Source organism: Anomaloglossus baeobatrachus, unplaced genomic scaffold (genome assembly GCF_048569485.1).
Source record: "Anomaloglossus baeobatrachus isolate aAnoBae1 unplaced genomic scaffold, aAnoBae1.hap1 Scaffold_281, whole genome shotgun sequence".
Taxonomy (NCBI): domain Eukaryota; kingdom Metazoa; phylum Chordata; class Amphibia; order Anura; family Aromobatidae; genus Anomaloglossus; species Anomaloglossus baeobatrachus.
The window spans coordinates 333,004-356,505 of record NW_027442287.1 but is presented as its reverse complement, the minus strand read 5'-3'; the positions used below and the strand labels follow the sequence as shown (position 1 = coordinate 356,505).

The window sequence follows — 23,502 nt, the reverse complement described above, 5'->3', positions numbered from 1 at the left end:
GCCACATATGGGTTGGAAAAGTAATTATACCAATAATGTAAAAAAGTTATTACATGAAAATACTATCGTATGTATCATTATTCAGTATTATTTAATCATTCCAAGTATCAAATTATATTCATATTTTTACAATAATAATGATATGGTATTAGAGTTGTGACGGGGTCCTTCTCCCATATCACACAATCAACAGAGCGAGAGATGGCTGAAGAATCCAATAAACATTTATTCCAAGCAAATCAAACAGTCCATAACATAATCCACCATACAGAGGGTAAAATTAGTCAAGAAATACGAATATAATCCAGGAAGCGATAAATGTCCAGGTCTCTTTGGAAAGCCGCCTCTTTTCCCTCAGAGATTCAATCTTCCTACTTCACTCTTGAAGTTAAGCAAAGAGGTTAGGTGGATTCCAGGTCCCCTCCCCCAAACCTAGGGACAGAAGTGCTTCAAGGAGTTATAACCCTGCAGACAATACAATGTACACACAAGCAATACAAATAATGGACCGTGAACCACGCCTACACATTAATCCACACAAAATGGTACATAACCCACAATATCACATCATCACAAGAGATGATACGCCGTGATGTTATGGGTAGTATTATTACCATATTTTGGTTATGGAATGAAGTGTCAATCAAGATTACAGAAAGATAAAAGACTTTTACTATTTTTTTTTTAAAGTCCAAGTGATTCTACAAAACGTTGCAAAAGCTGATATCCAAAAGTCCAAAAGGTAACATCTCATATATAAGACTGTGTCAATTACAATACACTGACCGCTTCTGGACTGCAGCAGGATGGTGGTCTTATGACGCCAGGATGGACAATGTTATATAAAGTCTCTGTTTTGCTATAATTTCCAAACCTTCAAGATGCGATATTGTCAGGAATCTGCAACCCTGACTTATGTGCATTAAGACTCAACCACAGTTACCAAGGAGAGCAGGAAAGTGTTAAAGTTAACCCCTGTCATGCTGACCAAAAACATCTCACCACCTGTTCCAGAGATGACAACAGGCAGCACAGAGGATCCAAGGTGACTAATGTAAGTTTCACACTGCACAGATACCAAAAGCCTATGCTATTTTTCTTCAATTATGAACTTTGTGTTTTATCAACATTTGATCATGGACTTTCATTAAATATATGGACTTTGCAATAAAGAATAAGGTTTATGGATCCAATAATGATAAACGCAATAGTAGACTATATCAAATCAATAACCATTCATCTTTTATCAAAGGATCTATTTCAAAGGACTGTGTTTATGCCGGAAATAATTAACAAACATCAATTGATAAGAAGACACCATGCCAGATGACATCAGATATAAGAAGACACCATGCCAGATGACATCAGATGATGACCGGATCTGTTTTGTATAATTTTAGATTTAGGGAAGTATAATTATGTATTTTATATGATTATCGGTCACGGCCTACCATAACATGAATCCACATCCTTATATTGTTGAGCATATAACATGAATAATGCAAACTTGATTATTATTTTCATCATTATCATTGACATTAATCCACTATCGCCAATGAAGGAAAGAAGATCTGTTATCTTAATGATGTATTTATTTATTTGGAGGGTTTCATGTAAATTTTCCCTCCACAGGGGGAATTGTAACAAGTTCACATTTATCAAATAATTTATAATATATAATACATCCAGATAATATAATACATCCAGATAATAAATGTATAGATGGCAGAACTTACTGATGACAGAATTTACAGAATAATTAATATTTTGAGTCTATAATGATATATATATATATATATACATATATATATGTATATAAGCTGACATAGTCTTTTATATGGGCATTGACAGCTGCATTAGAAATCTATATACACCATACCATATGATATTCAGGGACTTCTCGGGGGGGGAAGAGCCTACTCGGAGGGGTGTGTGTCTGCAAGAGGACACATGTCGAAGCTGCTGCAGCCTGATCCATCCACCCATCTAGGATAAAACATTTGATGATGAAGAAACTTATTTCTACAGAGTTAGTAAAGAAATGGACTATTATTGAACTCCTCATGTAAGCTAACGAAGAATACTAGTTTTCATTTCTGTAACTGAACTAATGAACTGTTCTATTTTTGTCAATCACTTTGCTCAATATAAAATACATCTATTTATTTTTACATTTTTTAAGTTTATTTCTCATGCGTCTTATCATGTAACTAAAGAAAAATATATGCAGGACATTTATTTTTAACAACCGGCGTCTCTCCCCCGCCGCCGATGCTACCATCTCCATTGACACCCCCACGCTCTCCCCCCTGGCCTGTCACCTGTCAGCCTGTGTGAGTAGTGTACCGCCTCCCCGCTCTACTTGCCGCAGCAGGCGTGCATGCAAAGCATTGTGTGTGCGTGGGTGGCAGAGCATTGTGTGTGCATGCGTGGCAGAGCATTGTGCGTGTGTGCATGTATGTAGAGCATTGCGGGCGTGCGCATATGCAGAGCATTTTGTGCGTGCATGCATGCATGCAGAACATGGCGTGCGTGTGGCAGAGCATTGTGTGTGCTTGCGTGTGGCAGAGCATTGCGGGCGTGCATGTATGCACAGCATTGTGTGCAGGCGTGCGTACATGAAGAGCATTGCGGGCGTGCGTGCATGCAAAGCATTGTGTGCGTGCATGCAGAACATTGCGTGCGCGCGCACGTGTGTCAGATCATTGTGTGTGCGTGTGTCAGAGCATTGTGTGTGTGCGTGTGGCAGACCATTGTGTGTGTGCGTGCGTGTGGCAGAGCATTGTGTGCGTGTGTGGCAGAGCACTGCGGGTGTGCGGGCGTGTGGCAGAGCATTGCGGGTGGTTGTGTATGCAGAGCATTGTGTGTGTGCATGCAGAGTATTGCACCCTCATGCTGCTTGGTCACACACATTACACGGTATATAGTATATACACACTCTGGTTCCGCCTCCCTCATGCTGCTCGGTCACACACACAGTATATACACACTGTACACATGGTATATAGTATATACACACGGTATATGGTATATACACACAGTATATAGAAAATACACACAGTACATGGTGTATAATATATACACATGCTGGCTCTGCCGCCCTCATGCTGGGTGCTTGGTCAAGCACACAGTATATACACAGTGTACACACACACACACACTGTGTGCGTCCGTGTGGCAGACCATTACGGGCGTGCATGTGGCACAACATTGTGGGTGGGCATGCATGCGACAGACCATTGCTGGTACAGGGTGTGCAGAGCGTTATGTGGGGAGCACTATGTAGCTGTCCTTGGTGACACTTTAGACATTTGTGGTCACCAACAAAATTGGTGTTCCTACGTTTCATTCTCTCCTATCTTGTTGGAAACACCCAAATTGGGAGGGGGGGTGACATCACACACAGGAGAGCAAACTCCGCCCACTTTTACTGCAGCTGTAGTGTGAGCTGTTTCTACAGTAGGATTGCAGCAGCTGCTCCCCCTAGTGTTTAAGAGTGGAAAATATCAAACTTTTTAATTTTTCTTTTTATATTTTGCTCAATTAAAAACAAATAATATTTTAACAAAACATTAAAACATTAATACTTTACATTTTTTCAGTTATTTAATTTTTTTTTTTAAGGTACGACACCTTCCTTTTAAGATATACCAGTTCTCGAAATGCTGCTCTGTGTATAACCCCACCCACACCACTGATTGGCAGCTGTGTACAATGAGCATAGACAGAAAGCTGCCAATTAGGGGTGGGGGCGGGGTTATACAGAGCTTATGGAGATGGAGGATACATGCCAGCAGTTTTACTAGTTTTCTAGTGATAATTCCCTAGCGATTATACAGTGATTTTATCAGAACTATAGCAAGCAGCCCAGTAAGTGACAAATCATTGGAATCAGAGTCACTATCTTTATATTATTCTGATTTTTAATTATGAGGTAAACATTTAGCATTTGGGGTTTGACAGAACCCCATTAATTCAGAAAACCCCAGCATAGTTATCATAAATGTTACTTGCTCTTCACCGACTCTGAGTTACGCCAAATTTGTGACACTTTTCGAAGTTTGTGTGACAATTTTTTGGCATAAAACTTTGATGAATTGGGACCAGAGTGTCTTAACTTCCACATATCTAGGTGTCACGGGTGACAGCCAGTCATGTGGTTTCTTGCCTTTAACAGTCACGTGGTTTCTCGCCATCGACAGTCACAGCTTCTGGCTGAGAAGAATGCTTCCTGACTTTCCATTGTTCCTGCTGTCAGTATTTATTGGTATAGGAGCTTTCCTGCTGGATTCATCGCTCTTCCTTTTGCACCCAGCAGGAGCTCGACTTTCACCCAGCTGTTGATTATCAGTATTCCCTTGGTGTTTAAATAGTCCCTTCCTTCCTTTGGATTGTGCTGGTGATATTTTCAGTTCCTTCAAGGCGAGGTTGCAAGCAGGTGGTTTGTTCTCCTCTGTGGTATTGTTGCTGAAAGCTCTGCTGAACTTCTACCTGAGTTATCTAATGATAAGTAGTTCATGCTTTTCCCCATGTCCCCTTTGTGTTTCTATAGATGTTTATTAGTGGGGTTGACGAAGAGCTCATCCCACCAGTTCCCTATTCATGGCCCAGCATTAGGGATACCTGGGGTCAGGTATCCAGCTTGGCGCATAGGTACGGAACCTATTTAGGGTGTTGATGGACCCCAGGGACCAGCAGTAGATTAAGTCAGGGGTCACCATCTTCCTAGACACAGGGTTTTCCTCCCATTGCCTTTCGCCATGCGCTTGGTACATCCCCGTACCTAGCGTGACACTAGGATGCAGTGTGATTCAATTCTCCCCTCACTATTTTTGTGTGAAATGCCTACACGTGTGCCTCAACTCGAGATTCTGAGGCAAAATCATCACATCTAAACAATAGCTAAAGACAGGCATGAAGATTATATATTTACAAGCATTTATTAACACAAGGTTTGAAATGCAATTATATACAATGTGATATACTTAAGAGTTCCTATCTCCAATCTGGGGCTCCGCTTTTTAGTAAATAAAGCAGTGGGAAACCTGAGATTAGTGAATTATCTAAATATAATCCAGTATTAAAACTTTTCACAAATGTTCCTAAAGGCTCTCGAAATACCCAACTTACTAGCAGAGTTGAGCCCGAATTTCCATTTTGTGGGACCTCAGTGAGCAGAGCGGGATCCCACAAATCTCTGCAGCTGCTCTAAGCACAAGACAATGCTCTCAACTAATTCAGCGTGGTCACATACTTTAAGAATTTACTGAACTGCTTAAGAAGGATGCCGCAGCGCTGGGGTCGTAGAGCTCACTCTTTCACTGTGAGATCTCACAACCTGGAGGTTTCTTTTGGGGGACATTAGGGACACTTCTAAAAATTGTCAGAGGAGTTTAGTGAAATAGGGTGATGCCTGAAACGGTCAGACAGATTCACAATAATTTGTGCCCTTTTATGATATGTGATTTTGACTATTGTACTTTTATTACTTTTATTATTTGTTAACCAATTACCATATTTTTCAGACTTAAAGAAACATCCCCCCCCCCCCAAAAAATAAATGTGTAGGAAGGGGGGGGTGATGTCTCATAGTCTGAATGCTCCCAAATGAGGCTGAAGGGGTAGCGGTGGAGGAATAGGTCACAGGAGGCAGGAACCAGCACAATGCGCCTGCTAATAGCGAAAGTGAATATTCACTGCTGCTCACTCCCATAATCTCATCTACCTCTAGCCACTGAAGCCGGCATCGAGGGGTGGGCAGAATTTTAGGCGTGGGGAGCAGTGACTATTCATTCTCTTTAATAACAGGCACATGATCACCCAGCTGACAACGTAAAGCTGCGGCTGGGTGATCACGACTGTCTGCAATTAGAGAATGAATATTCACTGCTCCCGAAGTCCATAATCCCGGGTGTGGGGAGCAGTGAATATTCCGGCAGCTGATGTTCGCGTGTAACTGCAGGTGCATGGCAGTGACATCATGCGATGCGCCGCTTACACACTGAATTCAGTTGCCGACATCAGAGACAACACTGCACAGTGGGGAGGCAGAGGGATGGTGAGTATAATCATTTTTTTATGTCTGCAGTGTGATGAGGGACATATATAGCAGGATGACAGCAGAACCAGACATATCATTGGTGCAACCTGCAGCCCAAGAGGTAAGGGGGACCAATTTTCACCTTTAAATATCAAGATGGGGATCCTATATACCAGGATGAAGGCCATAAACACCAGGATGAGAGACAGATAACTGCAAGGGGCCCAGGAATACAGAATGGGGGATATTACCCCCTATTACCACGTCAGCAGCAGATTCCCCCCAACATTATAGTGCGTCATGACTAAATTTTTTCTTTACATTTTATTTCCTATTTTCCTCCTCTAAACCTGAGGTGTGTTTTATGGTCATAACAATACAGTAAGTTTAAAAAGAGAGAAAATGGTGCTTTCCATGACTAATTCTTGCTTGAGCAATTTTTGGATAAAACCCTTTGACTCATGGTACATCATGATGGCTTCTCCCATGTGACTCATCTGACAACAGGACCTGATTAATGATAACAACATTTGCCAAATTCCGAATGCAAGAATGGTTCCTCTACTGTGTGGGTTTTCTTAGTCGACTAGAATTGATTTACCATTTAAACATTTCAAATATTCACATGAAAGAGGTTCCTTCTCTGTGCGGCTTCTTCAGATGTTTAACGAGATCTGATTTCTGAGAATAACAATTTCCACATTCTGAACATGAAAATGGCTTCTCCCCAGTATGAGATCTTTGATGCACAACAAGTTGTGATTTAAAATTAAAACATTTCCCACACTCTGAACAAGAAAGTGGCTTCTTCCCTGTATGAGATCTTTCATGCACAACAAGTTCTGATTTGCAATTAAAACATTTCCCACACTCTGAACATGAAAATGGCTTCTTCCCTATGTGATTTTTGTGATGCAAAATAAGATATGATTTCTGACTAAAACATTTCCCACATTCTGAACATGAAAATGGCTTCTCCCCTGTGTGAATTCTTTTGTGCTCAACAAGATCTGACTTCTGACTAAAACATTTCCCACATTCCAAGCATGAAAATGGCTTCTCCCCTGTATGAGATCTTTTATGCCTAACAAGAGTTGTTTTCTGACTAAAACATTTCCCGCAGTCTAAACATGAAAATGACTTCTCCCCTGTGTGATGTGTGATCCCCTGGTGTCTATTAAGGGCTGATTTCCGAATAAAACATCTCCCACACTCTAAACATGAAAATGGCTTCTCCCCTGTGTGAGATCTTTGATGCACAACAAATTCTGATTTAAAATTAAAACATTTGTCACATTGGGGGCATGAAAATGGCTTCTCCCCTGTGTGAACTTTTTGATGGTCAACAAGATTTGATTTCCTGGTAAAACATTTCCCACATTTTGAACATGAAAATGGTTTCTCTCTTGTAAGAGCTGTTTCATGTTCCACATCCCTTCTGTAACTTTTATTTTGCTTACAATTCTGTGATAAATCGGCATTTTGGACTTGTTTGCAAAGATCAGATGATTGAGCTTTCCAAGGAAGGACTGGAGGTATATCTGGGACAACAGCATGCTCTTCATATTTGATACTTTTATCATCTGTTATAAATTCTGAAGATATTAGATTTCCATCTGAACTCCCAATACAGTCATCTGCTAAAACTAAACACAATATTATTATTTTTTAATGATATTATGTTGAAAGTACATTTATTTTTTTAAACCATAACATAATTAAATTAGGAAAAAATGTATTCTGAATCTGTTGTCCAATTTCGATGTCGCTCATGACAGCACCCACCCCGGTCGATTGTGAGTCATGGGCAAATCGCTGCCCATGTCGCACAATATCGCTAGGACGCGTCACACATACTTACCTTCCTAGCGACGTCGCTGTGGATGTCACACAGCGGCCCGCCAATAGAAGCAGAGGGGCGGAGACCAGCCACATTAACGACACGCCCACCTCGTTGCTGGCAGGATGCAGGTACGTTGTTGTTCGTCATTCCCGGGGTGTCACACGTAGCGATGTGTGCTGCCTCAGGAACTACGAACAACCAGCAACGATAATTGGGAAATGAATGACGTGTCAATGATCAAAGATGAGCTGAGTATTTTTGATCTTTAGTGGTCGCTCGTAGGTGTCACAAGCAACAACGTCGCTAACGAGGCCAGATGTGCGTCACGAATTCCGTGACCCCAGCGATATCTCGTTAGTGATGTCGTTGCGTGTAAAGCAGCCTTTAGAATTACATGTTCGACAATTCGGATCTCCCATTCCTAGCACCAGTTCTCTGGAATGTGCTATAGTAAATAATCTGAATGATTGTCACAATGTGACTGCAGGATAATGAGGGACAGGGGGCTCCTATACTGTCCCTCACGCTAGGGGACCCTAAACTATTCCTAACCTCTGCATTACCTCTGAAGATGGAGATGCCAGAGTCCTGTGCCTTACTATTCTCCAGACCAGATCTAATCTGTTCTCCCCCCGGGGAAAGAAGGGACAGGAATATGATGGAAACACAGATTAAGACAGACGGAACTCATTGTAAACTCACAGAAATAAGCAGTGAGAGACTAAGGAGAAAAGCAAGAGCAGAAAAGCAGCAACAAAAAGACAACGAGGGTTAACACCACAGCAGCTCACAGCAATAATACACAACAACCACCCGTAAGTCTGGATCACAACACCTCACCAGACCAGTATAGGTAAACTTAAACTAGCATTAATGAAATAGTTCAGCGATACTTTCTCCTCTACAGTATGTGTTCAAAGACATTGTCAAAAAGGACCTTAAGTAGTCCAATAATAGGCATATAAACAGTGGGGCCGCTAGGAGGAAGGGGATATGAAATATCTCATTTTGCACTCCCTTTACCCTAATGCCAGTCCTGCATGCCAGCCTGTCTTCTGTTCAGTTCATTTAGACTCCTGTAATTAAGAGACCTTTGGTTACATCATGTCACATGACTTTGAAGTCATCAAAGGTCCTTAAACAATAAACCTTAGAATACAACTGATCGGGTCCCTAAGAGACTGGGGTTCCTAAGAAATTGCGCAGTTTGACTCCTTCCAACACTGGCCCTGACAGTAACTAGGGCTTATTTATGGAGTAGGGCTTATAATTCAAGCATTCTCCAAAAATCCCATAAAATCATGCTAGGTTTTATTTTTGGTGTAGGTCGTCTTTTCGGGGAAACGGTATTCATGAACCCTCTGCAGGTCTTTAAGTTGCCTTCATAACAACATAAAAAAGGCACTAGAAACAAACAGCAGAAGAAGCAGAAGAAGAAAAGAAAATACAGCTGAAAAAACAGAGCAGAAACCCTAAAAATGTAACCACAAAATTAGTGCAGAAAGTACATGAGTAGATATCTCTTACTGGATAGAGCTGGAGGAAACACATCCTGAGGAACATCGGGATCTTCTTGTTTACAGTCCTGTGGGAGAAGAGGACGGGGACATCTCTCTGGTGTTGTCCTCTTACTGGATAGACCTGGAGGAGACACATACAGGGACTGAATTCATTCCTTACATACAGATAATTATAGGCCGTGTGTATTTAGTCCTGTCTATTACCTGGTGATGTGAGGGGCTGGGGAACCTCCATCATGACGTCCTTGTACAGATCTTTGTGTCCTTCTAAATACTCCCACTCCTCCATGGAGAAATAGACGGTGACGTCCTGACACCTTATAGGAACCTGACACATACAATGATACCGTCACCCCCGATCCCTTCATAGTGTTACTGTATAATGTCCCAGCATTCCCAGCAGTGTCACCTCTCCAGTCAGCAGCTCAGTCATTTTGTAGGTGAGTTCTAGGATCTTCTGGTCATTGATGTCCTCATGTATCGGGGGGTGAGGTGGAGGCTCCGTGATTGGGCTCAGGGGTCTTCCCCATCCCTCAGACACAGGGGCCTGACAGCGCTCACTAGAGGTCTTCTTCACTACTGTGTAATCCTGGTTATGGAGAGACACAGTAATAAATCTCACTCCAGACATTTCCAGAGTCCTCACCTCTCCAGTTCTGTCCATCTGTTATTCCCATAGATAAGAATGATGTAATGTGACGTCATCAGAATCTCTCACCTCTCCAGTAAGCCGGAAGAGGATCTCTAGGGTGAGGTGTAATATCCTCTCCGCCATCTTGTCCCTGTCCATATCCATCGTGGACAGGAAATTTTCTGAAACAGAATAATATCACTGAAAGGATCTGATATTATAAGGACCTGAATGGGAAGGAGATGAGCCCATATATAAAATTAATGGAGATAATAATGGAGGGAAGATATCATTTGGGTAGGAAAAAAAAATGTCAACATGAAATGAAGTTTCAAAACCGACCCATAAAAGTATTGCACCTAAAAGGGTATCAATGAAAAAGTCAGCTCATCAAGCAAAAAACAAGTCCTCACTCAACAAAGATGTTGGAAAATAGAGACATTAAAAAAAATCAGTTTGTTTTGTTTTATAACAAAAGTCTGATTTTTATTTACTACTAGAGATGAGTGAACCTGGAGTTCGGTTTTCGGTACAAACTCAGACTTCTCCAAGATAGCAAAGTTCAGGTTTGGAGTTCGGGAGCTTTACGTATGGAAACCGCTCTCGTGTGATCAGATGTATTGTGCACCAAGAAATAAAACTGAAAAAACCCGCCCTCCCCCGGAAGTGATCTGTTTATGGCTGCATGTGGGCGGAGACCCGAACTGCCAATCAGTGACTTCAAATAAAGTCCAGGTCAAGTCCAAGTCCAGAACCGATCTTTACAAACGTTCAGCTGGACCAGCAGAAGCCGAACGTCCACGGGTCCGCTCATCTCTAGTCACCACTGAGATAATAAGAAATGTCTGATATTGCCGTAATCACACTGACCTGGAGAATCACGCTGACCGCTCACTTCCAGCACATCGGGAATGGAGTAAAAACAATAAAAAAAAAATGATGGAGTTACCTTTTTTTTCACCATTTCACCGTACTTTGAATTTTTACTTAATTTTCAGTACATTTTATGGTAAAATTAAAAACTATGAGTCATTTAAAAAAAAACCAAAAAAAACAAACAATCCTTCATACAGCAATGTGGGAGGAAAAATAAAAGAGCAGCACAGCTACAGACAATCATGTAGCAATGGAGATGAAATCCGTCCATCTCTACATAAGGCAGAGACGGTTTATTACTGCCTCTGCCTTCTCTGTCACTGTATACACAGCTTTGGTGTAATGCAGCTGGAACGGCGAGGAACCTGACAGTGACACAGATCTCTGTGTGAGAGCCCATCTACCATCGGTACTTGCCATCTGTAATTGTTTGGAGTCTGGTGAGTGCAATAAGTTTTTTGGGGGGAAGGGGGTATCTGCTTTCTTTTGGGAGTGTCTGCCTTCTTTGATAAATGTCCTGCTGTATTCTTTAAGTTTTTTAGATGCTTGGACACTTCCCTATAGAACCGCAACTAGGGTTTATTTTTGGAGTAGGGTAAATATTTTAACTATACTCAAAAAGGTTCCCAAAATCCTACCAGGGCTTATTTTCAGGGTAGGTCTTATTTTCGAGGAAACAGGGTAGAAAGCGCTGATGGTGCTTTCTCCCCCATATACAGAGGATGTGGTCACAGCTGAGTCATTAGATCAGTCCCAGTTACAAGGGAAGGAAGATGAAAATAAAAATAAACTGAACTGACCCCCACTTGCAAATGTGTGACATATAGGAAAATGCCACTGTCAATCCAAATCTCTGTTATTGGACCCGACCAGGTAAAAAACAGCGATATATACAAAATAATAAGTGTTAATAAATAGCTAAGAAATATGTAAATGTGATCATGGACATATATTGAGACGGCGTCCAGCTTTCAGTCATAGGGGTGGCACCGATGCGGTTTTAGTCACTACTCAGTATACCGCGCTCTGAGCACTGACTGACAGCAGGTTCCAATGCTCAGCGGCTGTCAGTCAGTGCGGGGGGCAGGGTATATATGTGGTAATAACAGACATTTCCCTTATATTCAAACTGGTATTGCTCGACATCAGACACAATGCTGAAGTTGGTTTCTTATTCATCCAGTTTTTTATTCAAGACAAATTGGTTAATTTTTGGATTTTTTTCAGTTTAACAACAAACATAAAAAAAAGTCACAATAATAAAATACAATACAGTGCGGAGCCCTGATGTGAATACACTTAAAAGCAGCAAAAAAAGTATAAAACTGGCACAAAATGGGCATCCAAGTGACATCAAAGCTCTTTTTCACAAGGGTAACAGGAAAAAATGCATCATACAATTTATTGTGCAATTTCTCCTGAGTACACAGATACCTCATATGTCCTGGAAATCAAATGTTTGGGTGCACGGCAGGGCTCGGAAGGGAAGGAGCGCCATTTGACTGTAAAATTGGCTGGATTCATTAGCGAATGACATGTCGCATTTGGAGAGCTCCTGAGCTGCCTAAACAGTGGAGTTCCATCAAAAGTGATCACATTTTGGAAACTAGACCCCTCAAGGATTTTATCCAGGGATATAGTGAGCATTTTGAACCCACAGGTACTTTATAGAATTTTATAAACTTAGGTCGTCATATTGAAAATCTTCTTTTTTTTCCACAAAAATGTTATTTTAGCACCAAATTTCTCATTTTTTCAAGCAGCAACACCAAATGTGAACCCACAGTTTGTTATCCAATTTCTTATGAGTGCAGTGATACCCCACATGTGGCTTTAAATCTCTGTTTGGACAAATGGTAGGGCCCATAACAGAAGGAGCACCATATGAATTTTGGAAAAATTGAAAAAAATTGTGGGCACCATGTCGCATTTTCAGGACCCCTAAGGTTCCTATAAAGCAGAAACCCCCACAAGTGACCCCATTTTGAAAACTAGACCCTCAAGGATTTCCTTCTGGGGTATAGTAAACATTTTGAAACCACAGGTACTTCACACAAATGTTGCTGTAGTGCCAAATTTCTCACTTTTAGGCTATGTGCCCACGACCAGGTGACACTGTGTCTAGGACGCAATGTCAGCTTTCATGCAGAGATGCGAGTATTGTCCACTGGGGTACACAGCTGCCCGGGCCCATGATCCAGGTTCAGGCTGCTGAGGACTTTAGCTCTATTTTCCCTTTGGTCGAAACTCTCGTCTCCACAGCATAAATTGACATCCTGAGGCTCAGGAAGCCGCGCTGCAGGTCAGTTTATGCTAAGGAAAAAACTAGCACAGTGGGCAGGAGATTTCCAAAAATCCTTCCATTGCGCTTGTACTGCACAGCGCAGCATTTTGGACGCAGCGAAAAGACTCTGTGTCCAAAACGCTGCAAACACTGATCGTGGACACATAGCCTAAAAAGCTAGGATGGATGGATGGACAAACACATATATAATGTCCCACCCCCAGCATAATCTAAGCTGGCACCCTTTAGTGACTTTCATGTGGCAGTGAAGGGTGTTTACCTTATATTTAGCCAAAAAATAAATAATTGAAAAAAAACCTATGTGGGTTCCCCCCATTTTTGATAGCCAGCTAGGGTAAAGCAGATGGCTGAAGCCTGCAGATCACAGTTGGCAGCTTCACCTTGGCTGGTAATCCAAAACAGAGGGCCCCCCACGCAGTTTTTTTTTTAAATTATTGATAAATAATTAAAAAAAACAAAACATGGGTTCCCCCCAAATTGGATCACCAGCCAAGGTGAAGCTGACAGTTGGTGTCTGGTATTCTCAGGGTGGGAAGGGCCATGGTTATTTGGCCCTTCCCAGCCTAAAAATAGCAGGCCGCAGCCGTCCCAGCAGTGGCGCATCCATTAGATGTACCAATCCTGACACTTCACTCTGGCTCATCCCATTGCCCTGGTGCGGTGGCAAACGGGGTAATAAATGGGGTTGATACCAGCTGTGTAATGTCACCTGGCATCAAGTCCTGGGGTTAGAACCGCTCTGCGCATGCGGACGATATTTTTCAGAGGATGAGTAGGGATCGCGAGGACGGAGCAGCAGCTGGTATCAGGAGACCGGGGGAGGACCAGGGAGTGACAGGGGGTGACTTAGCTGGACCTGGGGAGGACGTTTCTGTCACATCTGACATGTCACATGTGACAGAAATCAGAGGAGGAGGATGAATGCAGCGTTCGGCCACCATCTTAGATGATCAGTATGGGGAGGGGGGATGGGGGGCACCTTGGCCACACGCGGGACCGGGGGAGGGGATTTATCTCACATCTGACATGTCTGATCAAGCAGTGCTGGCTCCTCCCCTTTCTAATATGAAAATGTGCCTGATCAACAACCGGAGTAAACTGGTCTGGAACTGGACATAAAGGGGTTAATGATAATGATGATGACCCCAAAATAATAGAGACCCTGCACCTACCTCCTCCTGCAGAGCCGCACACTAGATATATAATACCCTGCACCTACCTCCACCTGCAGAGCCGCACACTAGATATATAATACCCTGCACCTACCTCCTCCTGCAGAGCCGCACACTAGATATATAATACCCTGCACCTACCTCCACCTGCAGAGCCGCACACTAGATATATAATACCCAGCACCTACCTCCACCTGCAGAGCCGCACACTAGATATATAATACCCTGCACCTACCTCCACCTGCAGAGCCGCACACTAGATATATAATACCCTGCACCTACCTCCACCTGCAGAGCCGCACACTAGATATATAATACCCTGCACCTACCTCCACCTGCAGAGCCGCACACTAGATATATAATACCCTGCACCTACCTCCACCTGCAGAGCCGCACACTAGATATATAACACCCTGCACCTACCTCCTCCTGCAGAGCCGCACACTAGATATATAATACCCTGCACCTACCTCCACCTGCAGAGCCGCACACTAGATATATAATACCCTGCACCTACCTCCACCTGCAGAGCCGCACACTAGATATATAATACCCTGCACCTACCTCCACCTGCAGAGCCGCACACTAGATATATAATACCCTGCACCTACCTCCACCTGCAGAGCCGCACACTAGATATATAATACCCTGCACCTACCTCCACCTGCAGAGCCGCACACTAGATATATAATAACCTGCACCTACCTCCTCCTGCAGAGCCGCACACCGGATATATAATACCCTGCACCTACCTCCACCTGCAGAGCCGCACACTAGATATATAATACCCTGCACCTACCTCCACCTGCAGAGCCGCACACTAGATATATAATACCCTGCACCTACCTCCACCTGCAGAGCCGCACACTAGATATATAATACCCTGCACCTACCTCCACCTGCAGAGCCGCACACTAGATATATAATACCCTGCACCTACCTCCTCCTGCAGAGCCGCACACTAGATATATAATACCCTGCACCTACCTCCACCTGCAGAGCCGCACACTAGATATATAATACCCTGCACCTACCTCCACCTGCAGAGCCGCACACTAGATATATAATACCCTGCACCTACCTCCACCTGCAGAGCCGCACACTAGATATATAATACCCTGCACCTACCTCCACCTGCAGAGCCGCACACTAGATATATAATACCCTGCACCTACCTCCACCTGCAGAGCCGCACACTAGATATATAATACCCTGCACCTACCTCCACCTGCAGAGCCGCACACTAGATATATAACACCCTGCACCTACCTCCTCCTGCAGAGCCGCACACTGGACCAGCAGAAGCCGAACGTCCACGGGTCCGCTCATCTCTAGTCACCACTGAGATAATAAGAAATGTCTGATATTGCCGTAATCACACTGACCTGGAGAATCACGCTGACCGCTCACTTCCAGCACATCGGGAATGGAGTAAAAACAATAAAAAAAAAATGATGGAGTTACCTTTTTTTTCACCATTTCACCGTACTTTGAATTTTTACTTAATTTTCAGTACATTTTATGGTAAAATTAAAAACTATGAGTCATTTAAAAAAAACCCAAAAAAAACAAACAATCCTTCATACAGCAATGTGGGAGGAAAAATAAAAGAGCAGCACAGCTACAGACAATCATGTAGCAATGGAGATGAAATCCGTCCATCTCTACATAAGGCAGAGACGGTTTATTACTGCCTCTGCCTTCTCTGTCACTGTATACACAGCTTTGGTGTAATGCAGCTGGAACGGCGAGGAACCTGACAGTGACACAGATCTCTGTGTGAGAGCCCATCTACCATCGGTACTTGCCATCTGTAATTGTTTGGAGTCTGGTGAGTGCAATAAGTTTTTTGGGGGGAAGGGGGTATCTGCTTTCTTTTGGGAGTGTCTGCCTTCTTTGATAAATGTCCTGCTGTATTCTTTAAGTTTTTTAGATGCTTGGACACTTCCCTATAGAACCGCAACTAGGGTTTATTTTTGGAGTAGGGTAAATATTTTAACTATACTCAAAAAGGTTCCCAAAATCCTACCAGGGCTTATTTTCAGGGTAGGTCTTATTTTCGAGGAAACAGGGTAGAAAGCGCTGATGGTGCTTTCTCCCCCATATACAGAGGATGTGGTCACAGCTGAGTCATTAGATCAGTCCCAGTTACAAGGGAAGGAAGATGAAAATAAAAATAAACTGAACTGACCCCCACTTGCAAATGTGTGACATATAGGAAAATGCCACTGTCAATCCAAATCTCTGTTATTGGACCCGACCAGGTAAAAAACAGCGATATATACAAAATAATAAGTGTTAATAAATAGCTAAGAAATATGTAAATGTGATCATGGACATATATTGAGACGGCGTCCAGCTTTCAGTCATAGGGGTGGCACCGATGCGGTTTTAGTCACTACTCAGTATACCGCGCTCTGAGCACTGACTGACAGCAGGTTCCAATGCTCAGCGGCTGTCAGTCAGTGCGGGGGGCAGGGTATATATGTGGTAATAACAGACATTTCCCTTATATTCAAACTGGTATCGCTCGACATCAGACACAATGCTGAAGTTGGTTTCTTATTCATCCAGTTTTTTATTCAAGACAAATTGGTTAATTTTTGGATTTTTTTCAGTTTAACAACAAACATAAAAAAAAGTCACAATAATAAAATACAATACAGTGCGGAGCCCTGATGTGAATACACTTAAAAGCAGCAAAAAAAGTATAAAACTGGCACAAAATGGGCATCCAAGTGACATCAAAGCTCTTTTTCACAAGGGTAACAGGAAAAAATGCATCATACAATTTATTGTGCAATTTCTCCTGAGTACACAGATACCTCATATGTCCTGGAAATCAAATGTTTGGGTGCACGGCAGGGCTCGGAAGGGAAGGAGCGCCATTTGACTGTAAAATTGGCTGGATTCATTAGCGAATGACATGTCGCATTTGGAGAGCTCCTGAGCTGCCTAAACAGTGGAGTTCCATCAAAAGTGATCACATTTTGGAAACTAGACCCCTCAAGGATTTTATCCAGGGATATAGTGAGCATTTTGAACCCACAGGTACTTTATAGAATTTTATAAACTTAGGTCGTCATATTGAAAATCTTCTTTTTTTTCCACAAAAATGTTATTTTAGCACCAAATTTCTCATTTTTTCAAGCAGCAACACCAAATGTGAACCCACAGTTTGTTATCCAATTTCTTATGAGTGCAGTGATACCCCACATGTGGCTTTAAATCTCTGTTTGGACAAATGGTAGGGCCCATAACAGAAGGAGCACCATATGAATTTTGGAAAAATTGAAAAAAATTGTGGGCACCATGTCGCATTTTCAGGACCCCTAAGGTTCCTATAAAGCAGAAACCCCCACAAGTGACCCCATTTTGAAAACTAGACCCTCAAGGATTTCCTTCTGGGGTATAGTAAACATTTTGAAACCACAGGTACTTCACACAAATGTTGCTGTAGTGCCAAATTTCTCACTTTTAGGCTATGTGCCCACGACCAGGTGACACTGTGTCTAGGACGCAATGTCAGCTTTCATGCAGAGATGCGAGTATTGTCCACTGGGGTACACAGCTGCCCGGGCCCATGATCCAGGTTCAGGCTGCTGAGGACTTTAGCTCTATTTTCCCTTTGGTCGAAACTCTCGTCTCCACAGCATAAATTGACATCCTGAGGCTCAGGAAGCCGCGCTGCAGGTCAGTTTATGCTAAGGAAAAAACTAGCACAGTGGGCAGGAGATTTCCAAAAATCCTTCCATTGCGCTTGTACTGCACAGCGCAGCATTTTGGACGCAGCGAAAAGACTCTGTGTCCAAAACGCTGCAAACACTGATCGTGGACACATAGCCTAAAAAGCTAGGATGGATGGATGGACAAACACATATATAATGTCCCACCCCCAGCATAATCTAAGCTGGCACCCTTTAGTGACTTTCATGTGGCAGTGAAGGGTGTTTACCTTATATTTAGCCAAAAAATAAATAATTGAAAAAAAACCTATGTGGGTTCCCCCCATTTTTGATAGCCAGCTAGGGTAAAGCAGATGGCTGAAGCCTGCAGATCACAGTTGGCAGCTTCACCTTGGCTGGTAATCCAAAACAGAGGGCCCCCCACGCAGTTTTTTTTTTAAATTATTGATAAATAATTAAAAAAAACAAAACATGGGTTCCCCCCAAATTGGATCACCAGCCAAGGTGAAGCTGACAGTTGGTGTCTGGTATTCTCAGGGTGGGAAGGGCCATGGTTATTTGGCCCTTCCCAGCCTAAAAATAGCAGGCCGCAGCCGTCCCAGCAGTGGCGCATCCATTAGATGTACCAATCCTGACACTTCACTCTGGCTCATCCCATTGCCCTGGTGCGGTGGCAAACGGGGTAATAAATGGGGTTGATACCAGCTGTGTAATGTCACCTGGCATCAAGTCCTGGGGTTAGAACCGCTCTGCGCATGCGGACGATATTTTTCAGAGGATGAGTAGGGATCGCGAGGACGGAGCAGCAGCTGGTATCAGGAGACCGGGGGAGGACCAGGGAGTGACAGGGGGTGACTTAGCTGGACCTGGGGAGGACGTTTCTGTCACATCTGACATGTCACATGTGACAGAAATCAGAGGAGGAGGATGAATGCAGCGTTCGGCCACCATCTTAGATGATCAGTATGGGGAGGGGGGATGGGGGGCACCTTGGCCACACGCGGGACCGGGGGAGGGGATTTATCTCACATCTGACATGTCTGATCAAGCAGTGCTGGCTCCTCCCCTTTCTAATATGAAAATGTGCCTGATCAACAACCGGAGTAAACTGGTCTGGAACTGGACATAAAGGGGTTAATGATAATGATGATGACCCCAAAATAATAGAGACCCTGCACCTACCTCCTCCTGCAGAGCCGCACACTAGATATATAATACCCTGCACCTACCTCCACCTGCAGAGCCGCACACTAGATATATAATACCCTGCACCTACCTCCTCCTGCAGAGCCGCACACTAGATATATAATACCCTGCACCTACCTCCACCTGCAGAGCCGCACACTAGATATATAATACCCAGCACCTACCTCCACCTGCAGAGCCGCACACTAGATATATAATACCCTGCACCTACCTTCACCTGCAGAGCCGCACACTAGATATATAATACCCTGCACCTACCTCCACCTGCAGAGCCGCACACTAGATATATAATACCCTGCACCTACCTCCACCTGCAGAGCCGCACACTAGATATATAACACCCTGCACCTACCTCCACCTGCAGAGCCGCACACTAGATATATAACACCCTGCACCTACCTCCTCCTGCAGAGCCGCACACTAGATATATAATACCCTGCACCTACCTCCACCTGCAGAGCCGCACACTAGATATATAATACCCTGCACCTACCTCCACCTGCAGAGCCGCACACTAGATATATAATACCCTGCACCTACCTCCACCTGCAGAGCCGCACACTAGATATATAATACCCTGCACCTACCTCCACCTGCAGAGCCGCACACTAGATATATAATAACCTGCACCTACCTCCTCCTGCAGAGCCGCACACCGGATATATAATACCCTGCACCTACCTCCACCTGCAGAGCCGCACACTAGATATATAATACCCTGCACCTACCTCCACCTGCAGAGCCGCACACTAGATATATAATACCCTGCACCTACCTCCACCTGCAGAGCCGCACACTAGATATATAATACCCTGCACCTACCTCCACCTGCAGAGCCGCACACTAGATATATAATACCCTGCACCTACCTCCTCCTGCAGAGCCGCACACTAGATATATAATACCCTGCACCTACCTCCACCTGCAGAGCCGCACACTAGATATATAATACCCTGCACCTACCTCCACCTGCAGAGCCGCACACTAGATATATAATACCCTGCACCTACCTCCACCTGCAGAGCCGCACACTAGATATATAATACCCTGCACCTACCTCCACCTGCAGAGCCGCACACTAGATATATAATACCCTGCACCTACCTCCACCTGCAGAGCCGCACACTAGATATATAATACCCTGCACCTACCTCCACCTGCAGAGCCGCACACTAGATATATAATACCCTGCACCTACCTCCACCTGCAGAGCCGCACACTAGATATATAACACCCTGCACCTACCTCCTCCTGCAGAGCCGCACACTAGATATATAATACCCTGCACCTACCTCCACCTGCAGAGCCGCACACTAGATATATAATACCCTGCACCTACCTCCACCTGCAGAGCCGCACACTAGATATATAATACCCTGCACCTACCTCCACCTGCAGAGCCGCACACTAGATATATAATAACCTGCACCTACCTCCTCCTGCAGAGCCGCACACCGGATATATAATACCCTGCACCTACCTCCACCTGCAGAGCCGCACACTAGATATATAATACCCTGCACCTACCTCCTCCTGCAGAGCCGCACACTAGATATATAATACCCTGCACCTACCTCCACCTGCAGAGCCGCACACTAGATATATAATACCCTGCACCTACCTCCACCTGCAGAGCCGCACACTAGATATATAATACCCTGCACCTACCTCCACCTGCAGAGCCGCACACTAGATATATAATACCCTGCACCTACCTCCACCTGCAGAGCCGCACACTAGATATATAATACCCTGCACCTACCTCCACCTGCAGAGCCGCACACTAGATATATAATACCCTGCACCTACCTCCTCCTGCAGAGCCGCACACTAGATATATAATACCCTGCACCTACCTCCACCTGCAGAGCCGCACACTAGATATATGGCTGCTCTGTGCTTACAGGACCTGTGATGATGTCACATGGAGGGGAGGAGTCAGGGGTCACATGATCAGCTCCTCAGCGTATGCAGGACTCTGCTGTGCTGGTTGTCATGGTGCTGGATGAGGGGAAGTTTATGTGTGGGGTCAGGAGGGGTTTACAGTGTGGATGTAGCAGAGCCGTGTGTGTACGAGGTGTACGGAGCAGAGCCGCGTGTGTACGAGGTGTATGGAGCGGAGCCGTGTGTGTACGAGGTGTACGGAGCGGAGCCGCGTGTGTACGAGGTGTACGGAGCGGAGCCGCGTGTGTACGAGGTGTACGGAGCGGAGCCGCATGTGTACGAGGTGTACGGAGCGGAGCCGTGTGTGTACGAGGTGTACGGAGCGGAGCCGTGTGTGTACGAGGTGTACGGAGCGGAGCCGTGTGTGTACGAGGTGTACGGAGCGGAGCCGTGTGTGTACGAGGTGTACGGAGCGGAGCCGTGTGTGTACGAGGTGTACGGAGCGGAGCCGTGTGTGTACGAGGTGTGCGGAGCGGAGCCGTGTGTGTACGAGGTGTACGGAGCAGAGCCGTGTATGAGGTGTATGGAGCGGAGCCGTGTGTGTAACGAGGTGTACGGAGCGTAGCCGTGTGTGTGCGAGGTGTACGGAGCGTAGTCGTGTGTGTACGAGGTGTACGGAGCGGAGCCGTGTGTGTACGAGGTGTACGGAGCAGAGCCGTGTATGAGGTGTATGGAGCGGAGCCGTGTGTGTGCAAGGTGTACGGAGCGTAGCCGTGTGTGTACGAGGTGTACGGAGCGTAGTCGTGTGTGTACGAGGTGTACGGAGCGGAGCCGTGTGTGTACGAGGTGTACGGAGCGGAGCCGTGTGTGTACGAAGTGTACGGAGCGGAGCCGTGTGTGTACGAGGTGTACGGAGCGGAGCCGTGTGTGTACGAGGTGTACGGAGCGGAGCCGTGTGTGTACGAAGTGTACGGAGCGGAGCCGTGTGTGTACGAGGTGTACGGAGCGGAGCCGTGTGTGTACGAGGTGTACGGAGCAGAGCCGCGTGTGTACGAGGTGTACGGAGCGGAGCCGTGTGTGTACGAGGTGTACGGAGCGGAGCCGTGTGTGTACGAGGATGTGTGTTTATTAACTTTAAATTACAGGTTAAAGGGAACCTGTCAGCAGAAATTTCGCCCAAAAACTAAAAGATTCCCCCTCTGCAGCTCCTGGGCTGCATTCTAGAAAGGTCCCTGTGATTATTGTGCCCCATGTGAGACCAAAATAAAGGCTTTATAAAGTGGTACCTTTTTGTATTCAGATACTGTAAATGTGACACGGGCGCGGGCTCTCTGCCATCCGTTATTTTGCCCCCTGGTCCTGTATGCCGCCCCCATTGCTCCTTTCCATATCTGATGCACCGCCCACTGCTCCAGCCATCCCCGCGCATGCCCAGTGCCAGGCTCAGGGGATTGAGCAGTGTGACCGCTGGTGACGTGTGCGCAGGCAAGTGATTATGGGCGGGGCTGTGACTGTTATCAGCAAGTACCCGCCCATAATCTCGTGAGCGCGCAAACCTCACCAGCGGTCACACTATGCTCAGGGTAGTGCTAGACTGTATGGGCTGCTTCCAGGGATGACGTCCTTTTTGTCACGTGATAGGGGCGTGTTCAAAATACTATCACGTGACAAAAGGGGGAAGAGCGATTGCCGCCTTTCTCTGCAGCATGATAGACATTTGGCTCATAGCGCAATGTCGGGCAAACACCTTCTTTCACAAAAGTAAGGCCATGTGCGCACATTGAGTCCTGTACCTTGCAGAAAAAAACGCATCCTCTGGCAGAATTTGTCAATGTCAAATTTCTTTCTCACCACATAAATGCATGAAAAACGCATGAAAAATGCATGTGTTTTTCTTGCGTTTTTGCCGCATATTGACCGCGTTTTTCATGCTTTTTCAGTGCTTAAAATGGGGTGCGTTTTCAAGACAAAGACACTACTAAATCAAGTTTGAACATTCAAACACTAGGAAAAAAATGAAAAAAAAATCATGCTTTAAATCATACACTATAATGATAATTTTCATAAAAAGCTTGAGATTTAATATTTATGTTAAAAATAAATTTATCTTATTGTTTGACTCATTTTTTAAAGTCGGGCTGCATGTGAGGGAAAAAGGAAACCTCTTGCCCTCACTATAATGCTAAAAACGCATGCTTACATTTTGACAAAAAAGCACCAAAAATACATGTAAATTGCTTGACTTTTGATTTTGGATGCGTTTTCACAACTGTCATTGACTTCAATGTCACCAAAACGCTGCCAAATCGCACAAAACAATTGACATGTTGCTTCTTCAA

The 23,502-nt window shown here is 44.6% G+C and overlaps 1 protein-coding gene across 1 annotated transcript in view; it reads right to left on the bottom strand.

Moving 5' to 3' along the window:
- Nucleotides 1-233: 233 nt before the first annotated feature.
- LOC142265998 (uncharacterized) overlaps nt 234-23,502 on the bottom strand; it is a 36,669-nt gene continuing 13,400 nt past the window's right edge. The window contains exons 5-6 of the mRNA XM_075332302.1: nt 9,411-9,519; nt 234-7,686 (exon numbers count right to left, since the gene is read on the bottom strand). Coding sequence (XP_075188417.1) covers nt 6,662-7,686; nt 9,411-9,519 — 1,134 coding nt within the window. The 3' untranslated portion in view covers nt 234-6,661. The remainder of the gene's footprint in view (nt 7,687-9,410; nt 9,520-23,502) is intronic.